At 32.0% G+C, this 10,091-nt stretch overlaps 1 protein-coding gene across 1 annotated transcript; it reads right to left on the bottom strand.

Moving 5' to 3' along the window:
• Positions 1-8,803: 8,803 nt before the first annotated feature.
• On the bottom strand, positions 8,804-9,419 carry LOC123302803. The gene is made up of 2 exons (XM_044885893.1): positions 9,354-9,419; positions 8,804-9,298 (listed from the first exon to the last, which is right to left on the bottom strand). The coding sequence occupies exons 1-2, from the start codon at positions 9,417-9,419 to the stop codon at positions 8,804-8,806; spliced, it is 561 nt and encodes a 186-aa protein (XP_044741828.1).
• Between the last annotated feature and the right edge of the window lie 672 nt (positions 9,420-10,091).

Genomic DNA, 10,091 nt, shown 5'->3' with positions numbered 1-10,091 from the left:
GCACTGATATGATGAAGAAAGTGGAGAGAGCGTTGAGGCTCATCAAGACGGTGGAGGAAGCTGAGCGATGGATGATACTTAATAAGCAGAACATCCGCTTATTCAAAAAGATGTTGATGTTAAAGAAAGAAAATCCTCTGCGTCTTGAAGCTAATATTGGACTTTGTAAATCATACCAGCGGCAACTTCACCGACTGCGATTAGATTTAGTTAAGCAAGGTGGTGGTGTCACCAAAAAACAAAATCGACATCTAATCTGGGAGACAATTGAAACCCACCACCAGGGCAGGGTGAAGACTGGTATGATTACAAATTTGGATTATAAAGATCCAAATATATTTTTCAACCGGGCATTTCCAATGTTTAGAAGACACGTCCGGCGTGAGCTAGTGAATCATCCCCTCAAGGTAAGTAAAATTTAAGATTTATAATTTAAATAGTCTAATGAGATTTTATTTCAGGTGTATATTATGTTCACGGGCAATTTCATTAAGCCCAGCACCAAAGAGGAGGATTTGAAAACTTTTATAACGTCGGCTAAGGAAATGTATCTGACAACGGACATGCAGGAGTGGTACATTGATCATGTCAAAAACTATTTGTTGAAAAAATTGGAAGAATTCCAGGAACGCGATAGTGGTTGGGCTCTTGACATGATCATAAATATTCGAGTCCACATGAATAAGTACTCTCCGATCACAGCTGGAACATTTTGCGAACTACCATCTGCAATTAAATGTAGAAAAGCTGTGATCAATGTCCAGAATGATGACCAACATTGCTTTTTATGGTCGATAATGTCAGCACTTTACCCGGTTGAAAGGAATCCTCATCGTTTAACTAAGTACCAGCACTATAAATATCATTTAAAATATGATGGATTAAAGTTTCCCATGTCTCTGGATCAAATTAATAAATTTGAAAAGATGAACCCGCATTTATCGATTAACGTGTACGGCTACAAAGATACGTTTATACATGGTTTGGAAATTTTCCCTGTACGCGTTAGTTCGAACACTGCGGGGCAGAAAATTCATCTATTGGCTGTGGAGAATGGGAACAGTCACCACTTTTGCTGGATAAAAAATTTAGCAAAGTTGGCTCGATCGGGTGTAAAGAGTAATAGACATAAAATTTATTTATGTGATCGATGTCTCAACTATTTTGCTACAGAAGTCAAACTCCAACAGCATTCAGTAAATTGTGGTGAGCAAGAAGCAGTGCGGGTACGAATGCCTGAAACTGATGACGAGCGGTTCGTTGAGTTCAAAGATTTCAACAGCAAGGAACGTGTTGAGTATATGGTGTACGCTGACTTTGAGGCACTATTGGTACCACAACATCATGAAGACATGGAAATGGATCATGGGTCTTATACAAAAAATATTCAAAAACATGTACCCTACAGTGTAGGTTACTATGTTCATTGTACCCATGATCCCAACCAATCGTTTTATAAGGCATACCGTGGTGCTGATTGTGTCAAGTGGTTTGTTCATGAACTGGAACAAGTAGCGTACTCATTAGAGCAAAAAATAAAACACGTTAAACCAATGTATCCGCTCACCGTCGAACAAGAACTGGATTTTATGTCAGCAGAGAAGTGTCACATTTGTGGTAAAGATTTCGTATCCAATTCCATACGTGTTCGCGACCATTCACATCGCACAGGTAATGCAGGTTATTTATTATTTTTTAATTTCATCTAATTTTATATTAATCTATTTTAGGTATCTACCGTGGAGCAGCACACCAATTTTGTAATCTGCATTATCAAGATTCAAGGGTGATACCTGTTGTGATGCACAACTTAAGTGGATACGATTCGCATTTTATTATTGAAGCTCTGCTGACGGAAATCGACGGTCAAGTTGATGTGTTGCCCATCAACAAAGAAAAGTACATCAGTTTCACAAAGCACGTCTCGGACATTCAATTAAGATTCATTGATTCCTTCCGATTTCTCGCAGACAAGTTGGAAAATCTGGCCTCATATTTAGATAATGATAAAAAATCCATTTTACATAAAGAGGTAAATGATAAAAAATAAATAATTTTTAATACAGGGTTGTAATTTGTTTTTTAATTTTTTATAGGTCAGTAATGATGAACAATTTCAATTGCTGACGAGAAAAGGTGTATTTCCATATGAATACATGAGTAGCTGGGGACGTCTCCAAGAGACAAAATTACCACCAAAGGAGGCGTTCTACAGTGTGTTAACAGATGAACACATAACGGATGAGGATTATAACCATGCGATACAGGTATGGAACACATTCAATTTACATACACTAGGTGATTATTCAGACCTGTATATGAAAACTGATGTGTTACTACTTGCGGATATTTTTGAAAATTTCCGTAACACTTGTATTCATAGCTATAGTCTTGATCCTAGTCACTATTACACACTTCCTGGCTATACGTGGAGCGCCATGTTGAAATACACCAATATCAAATTGGAATTGTTCACGGATATTGATGACTTGTTGTTTATCGAGAAAGGAATCAGAGGCGGTGTAAGTCAATGTTCTAATCGCTATGCTAAGGCAAACAATAAGTACATGGAAGAGGGGTATGATAAAACTCAAGAAGATGTCTACCTTATGTATTATGATGTGGTGAACCTATATGGTGCAGCAATGTGTGGATACCTACCAACAGGAAATTTTAAGTGGGTCGACACACCAAACATCGAGGATGTTGCAGATGATTCACCAGTCGGGTACATTTTAGAAGTAGACCTTGAAATACCCCAACATCTACATGATAACTTTAGCGATTTACCGCCATGTCCGGAGACAACGAAACCACCTGGATCAAAACAAAAATATCTTCTGTCAACCCTTTACAATAAGACCAACTATGTCGTGCACTACAGGAATTTAAAACTGTATACACAACTCGGTGTTAAGGTAACAAAATACCACCGTGTGTTACAATTCGATCAATCTGCATGGTTGAAACCATATATTGATTTCAATACCGAGATGCGCAAGAACGCCTCAAATGAGTTTGAAAAAGCATTATTCAAACTCATGATTAATGCCATCTTCGGTAAAACCATGGAGAATGTGAGGAAACATCGGGTTGTGTACATACGAAAAAATTGGGATGGAAAACATGGTGTGAAGAAATTAATTGCCAATCCCAATTTTCACAGTATGATGGTGCTCGACAATGACGTCAGTATTGTTGAAATGAAAAAATCACAGATACGTTTCAACAAACCCATCTACATAGGCTTCACAATTTTAGACATATCGAAAACGTTTGTGTATGACTTCCACTACAACTACATGTACCAACGGTACAACCCCACAAATGTCAGGTTATTATACACAGACACCGATAGTCTAATTTATAGCGTGAAAAATACTGACGTCTATGAGGTCATGAAACAGGATATTAATCGTTTTGATACGGCTGACTATGCACCCGACAACATCTATGGTATGCCACTACGTAATAAGAAAGTCAAGGGTTTAATGTCCGATGAAAATAATGGTGATGTTATGCTAGAATTTGTCGGATTACGTAGCAAAATGTATGCTATTCGGGTGCAAAATAAAAAAGAGACTAAACGATCCAAGGGTCTCAAGAAGTCAGCTATCCGAAAACTTACTTTTGAGGACTATAAGCGGTGTTTGCTTGAGAACCGTAACTTTTACCATGTTCAGCAAAGCATCCAATCCAAGCGACACCGCTTACATACCATCAAACAGCAGAAAGTGGGCTTATCACCATTTGACCAAAAACGATACATTACTCACAATTCATGTGAAACAAAACCATGGGGCCACTATAGCATTATTTGTTGAGTGTAAGTATTTTATATTTTTTGTTTTTAATATTTAGCTAATTTTTGCTGTTGTTTCAGAAATGTGTCCTGCTGTTGTGATGATCCTCAAAGTGGTTCGGTATTGTGATAGGTGTACAAACAATTGATAGAGTAGTGGTGGGGGTGTCAAAAAACTGATAGTTAGGTTGAATTATTATAGAAAACAATTTAGTGTTAGTTTAAACATACAAAATGCAAGACTTTGGTAATCATAATAGTGATAACAACTGTATTGTTAATATGATTAAAGATAATTGTAGTTTAAGTACTTTAAACAATGTGTTAACAAAGTATTTTAAAACATTAGTTAATATGGCAATTAAATGTGGTCGACCGGAAACTTTAAACTACCTTATTGATAAGGTAGAACAAATGGACTTAGAAGTGAAATTTTCCCCATCGTCAGACGATGAAGACAAACAAATTTGGAACTGGATTTTAAAAAATATCCACTCTGGACAAACAGATGGAATTGTAGGACTATCCATTTTTGAACAATCTTACTACAGTGTATTTACATCAAACGAGTTATCCGACTATGTTCAAGTGAAAGAAATGACTGAAAATTATCTTATGAAGAAAGATGATGATGATGACAATGGACACTTTTCAGAATAATAATTATAATGTATTTTCGATAATTTATAAATATATATTTTTTAAATATTATTATAATACAACTCTGTTTTATACTTTTCAGAATAATAATTATAATGTATTTTCGATAATTTATAAATATATATTTTTTAAATATTATTATAATACAACTCTGTTTTTATATGTTAGAGATAAAATTTTACAATAAAAATAATATTTTTACAATGTGATATTTTTTATTTTTTTTTATAAATCACAAGTATGTTCACAAAAGCGGTCCACTATGACAAATTTTTTATTGTTACAAGTATGTTCATAAAAACGGTCCACTATAAAATAAGACTTTTTTGTCAATATATGAATTGTGTAAAGAGTCGTACCCTAACCGGACTTTAACTTTGGATCCACGTTTAGCTAAGACCTTTTCCACTAAATAAATGTTTGGATCGTGAACTTTTTGTAATTCTTCGGCATAGAAACCACCCTTTATATCATCGTTGTTGTAGTCCTTTAGTAGATATGTTCTTGGGTTTGTAAGCAGATACAGACCAATATTAAACAGGTTAAATCCAGTATTAAACAGATACAGACCAGTATTAAACAGGTCAAAACCAGTATTAAACAGGTTATAACCAGTATTAAACAGATACAGACCAGTATTAAACAGATACAGACCAGTATTAAACAGGTCAAAACCAGTATTAAACAGGTTAAAACCAGTATTAAACAGATACAGACTTTCGCTGATTTTACTCTGGTTTTACTCCGGTTTTCACCGATTTTGCTCCGACTTTCGCCGATTTTACTCCGGTTTTACTCCAGTTTTCACCGATTTTGCTCCGACTTTCGCCGATTTTACTCCGGTTTTACTCCGGCTTTCACCGATTTTACTCCGACTTTCGCCGATTATACTCCGGTTTTACTCCGACTTTCGCCGATTTTACTCCGGCTTTCACCGATTTTACTCCGGCTTTTTAATTTTTGATAAAGTTATTATAAACTTGTTATTTAATTATATTTGTTTTCTTCAAGTAATGGATTATAGATAGTATTTCTCTTCTGATGTTTGTAGAATGTAGTCTTCTTAATTTATCAATTATTATATTACGATCACTATTGGAATCAATATTTTTTTTTTTTTTTTCATAAGTTTTCAATACTAGGTTGAAAAAACTGTTTAATACTGGTTTTGACCTGTTTAATACTGGTTTTGACCTGTTTAGAAACAGACCTGTTTAGAAAGAGACCTGTTTAGATATAGACCTGTTTAGAAAGAGACCTGTTTAGAAACAGACCTGTTTAGAAAGAGACCTGTTTAGAAACAGACCTGTTTAGAAAGAGACCTGTTTAGAAAGAGACCTGTTTAGATACAGACCTGTTTAGAAAGAGGTCTGGTTTTCAAATCTAACAAGCATCATCAATCAACCCATATAATATGCTCTTTATATTGAATATAATAAATCAACTTGTACTATAGATTAGATAAAAAAATTTTATTTAAAAAAATTATAATTTTATATTAAAACAAAATACATTTATAAACTGCAATCATGCAAAAAATCATCTTGAGAAAGAATTTATTCAGGATTGTGTTAAAAATTCGACGCACCAATATATATATATATATATATATATATATATATATATATATATATATACAGGGTATTCTGTTATTAACTACACACCGCCTTTTATGATGTAAAAATATTTAATTATTTCCTATGATGGCTTTAAGTTACCAAAGCTTGCAGTTTATACTTTTTATATACCGTACAGTGTGCAACACTATTTTTGGATACATCATGGTTGATAATTCCTGTTTCATATTTATATGATCTTTTAGGTAGGGTGTCACACATAAAAACACTACAAAAATACGGAATTTTAAATTGTTTAGCATACGCATGTAGATCTGTATCGTAAAGTGCTCTGGGTTGTATTGAAATTTTAGTCTTAGTTACATTGCATTTTCATAAACAACAACCCGCTCTGGGTGTTTATTACCAGAAAATACAGACACACAAACATATCATGGTCGTCTATTTTCAGATTCACTATGAACAATAATATGTGGCCCTAGTGGTTGTGGTAAAACCAATGTTATGTTGAATTTAATTTAAGATGAAAATGGTTTACACTTTGAAAACATTTATGTTTACAGTAAATCTGATTACTAACCGAAATATCAATTACTAGAAGAGACTTTAAAATTAGTGGAAGGGGTTGGCTATTTTTCCACTTAGTGATACTAGTGAAATTCCTAGTCTGAATGAAGCTCGAGAAAAAAGTCTTTTCATTTTTGATGATGTGAGCTGTCATTCACAACAGAGAAGTAGAGAATACTTTAGTATGGATCGTCATCGAAAAATTGATTGTTTCTACCTATGTCAGAGCTACGCACGTGTTCTAAAGCATAACATAAGGGGCAATGTTAATTGCTTGGTGCTATTCAAAACGGATGAAATGAATCTAAAACACATATTCTACAATCATGTTGGCTCTGATATGAATTTTCAAAAATTTCATGATTTATATCGACATTGTTGGAGTTCACCAAATGGATTTGTTGTAATAATGAAAAATTTCTCTATGAATGCAGGTCGTTATAGGAATGGATTTGATGAATTTATTGAACTGTAGTGTCACCAATACTTTGTGTGTTTTTTCAGATTCATAATAATAATTTTTTTCTGTAAATTTTTTTTAAAATGTAAATTTTAATCATTAATAAATAAAAAAAAAATATTTATAAGATTTTTATTAAATAAAACCTTTATTCTAATCTCATAACACGTGTAAAATTATTTTAAGATCTAATGCGATTCAAACAAGTTTAAACATGTTCAAACAAGTTTGAACATGTATTTTTATTCAAACAAGTTTGAACTTGTAACAGGATGATGATATCATATTTTTCAAGGTCAAATCTATTTCAACATATTTTTGAGAATAGCTGACACGTGTAAAATTATTTTAAGATCAAAGTCCATTCAAACAAGTTTGAACATGTATTTTTATTATGTAAATTTCAAGTGTCATATTACATTGCTTAATCATAAAAAAATATTAATATCCGATCACGTGTTTTGACACATATAAAATTATTTCAAACAAGTTTGAACTTGTTACAAGATGATGATATTATATTTTTCAAGGTCAAATCTATTTCAACATATTCTTGAAAATTGCTGACTCATAATATTCTTTTCTTGGAATTCAGATTTGCAAATTATTATCTAACACGTTCAAGTGTCATATTACATTGCTTAATCATAAAAAAATATTAGCATCCGGTCACGTGTAAAATTATTTTAAGTCGATTAAAACAAGTTTGAACTTGTAACAGGATGATGATATCATATTTTTCAAGGTTAGATGTTATCTATTTCAACATAAAAAAAAAATAAACATCCGGTCACGTGTCTTGAATTTTATCATGTATATTTAAAGTGTCAAATTACAATATTTTTCAAGGTTAGATGTTATTTATTTCAACATATTCTTGAGAATTCTCTTTCTCCTGTCCCGTTAGATTTGGATATGAACCAGATATGAACTGAGAAATCAGAGTATTAAAGCAGATATAAAAACAATTTTATTAAAAAAATTGAAAAAATCAGAGTATTAAAGCAGTTATCAAATCAATTTTGTTAAAAAACTTATAAAATCGGAGTAGTTTTTAACAAAAACTTATAAAATCGGAGTAGTTACCAGAAATATTCACCATTCACGAGGTGAAACTTACAAACCCAAGAACATATTTATTGAAGGATTACAACAACGAAGATATAAAGGGTGGTTTCTATGCTGAAGAATTACAAAAAGTTCACGATCCAAACATTTATTTAGTGGAAAAGGTCTTAGCTAAACATGGATCTAACGTTAAAGTCAGGTGGTTAGGGTTCGACTCTTTACATGATTCATATATTGATAAAAAAAGTCTCCTTTTATAGTGGAAAGTTTTTGTGAACATACTTGTAACAAAAAAATTTTGTCATAGTGGACCGCTTTTGTGAACATATTTGTGTTTTAAAAAAGGAAATGTATTTTTTAATATGAATATATATTAGACTATGTTCATGAAATTTTATTGAAGCAATTTTTAACTAACACAAAACAATATAAAAATATTGTTGTAATACAAATGTTTTTTGATTCATGTTTATTACTCAAAATTACTTGATGGTGCGAATATAATTATCACAAACAAGGTGTATTTATAACCTGAAAATAAGGTGGTGAGGTCATTTCATAGATAAAACAAAAACAATGATTAATTAAATTATAGGTGTTTTTTATTGTAAATACAAACACATTTTTAAAAAAAACTTATCATAGACAATTACATTCATGTTTTTATTTCTATATACAATCATGATCATCACTATTTCTTCCACAATCACATCTGTCAATTTCATTACAATTTGTAGCACATATCCATGGCTCGAACCATTTCGGTATATTTCCACCATCCATTTGTTGGTATAGCATTCTACAGAGAATTTTAGGATCTATTTGTTCATACCATAAAAACATTCTCTCATCATGTCTAGCACTATCACCAATCCATTGTTTTCGGCGAATATCGTATGTACCCCAATTTTTTCTCAAGTTACTTCCATGAGTAAGATCATCACAACATTCATTTAGTAATATTTCAAACTGATTGAAATCTCTTTTAAAGTAGTTGAACTTTTTCGCATAATTTACAAATAAGATTGCATCCAAACAATTTCTTACTATGAATGCAGCAATATGAAAGCAATCATCAACTTCTAAATAAGAATACCGTAATGTGTCGATTAACTTTGTAGGTATACTCCAACGACATGCCTCCATAAGTTGATAAAATTCCATCTATAAAAATATTTGGCTACAATTTTCTAAACAGATCTTATCAAACAATACTCACATTAAAATATTCTGGGTAAATCATCTCCGAATTTTGAAACAGATCAATATGATTTTGTAGCGACATTGTACCCCATAATTGTAATGAATTAAAATAAACACCATTTTTTACAAAAATATCCATAATTTATTTAGTATTATTTTTTTTTTAAATATCAAAAACATAAACTTTACAATTTTTTTATAACAATAACAATAAAATATATATATCTTGCAGTAATAAAATTCAATATAGGAATGATTTGTTAAAATTTTGATGTTCTTGAACATAGTCATCATCATCACTATCACCATCGTCTTCGAATAGGCGCAGTCTCAGTTGGTGACTTCTTCCAATTTTCTCCTCCACCCTCAAATACCCCGGTTTTGTGTTAAATAATTTAATCATGTTGTCCGTCAACACTGCAAACCTAGATGGTAGAAAAACTCCCTCGTTTTCTGTACCATCTAGGCTTATATCCAGTAAAACTTTTATTGATGGCCCATGTATCGTTAGAATCCGCTCCATTTTTAGTATTTTTAATTTTTTTTTCAGTGGCAAGTCGTCCATTTTTATGCATGGTCGCACTAAACAACTATCTAATAATTTTAATTCTGCTCTATTCATTTTGATTAATATTATGAATATTTAATGAAAACTGATGTTACCGTAATGTCGAGCGCCTTTTTTATATGATTACCACCACTCCAAAAATCCCCCCCACCAGCAGAAATTATTATCTAACATGCGTAAAATTAT

Source organism: Chrysoperla carnea, chromosome X (genome assembly GCF_905475395.1).
Source record: "Chrysoperla carnea chromosome X, inChrCarn1.1, whole genome shotgun sequence".
NCBI classification, from domain to species: domain Eukaryota; kingdom Metazoa; phylum Arthropoda; class Insecta; order Neuroptera; family Chrysopidae; genus Chrysoperla; species Chrysoperla carnea.
This window is presented reverse-complemented; position numbering and strand designations above follow the sequence as displayed.

Coding starts and splice junctions, on each gene's coding strand:
- LOC123302803 (XM_044885893.1), bottom strand. CDS start 9,419: ATGTCGCTACAAAATCATATTGATCTGTTTCAAAATTCGGAGATGATT. Junction 9,299..9,353: donor TTTACCCAGAATATTTTAAT/GTGAGTATTGTT, acceptor ATATTTTTATAG/ATGGAATTTTATCAACTTAT.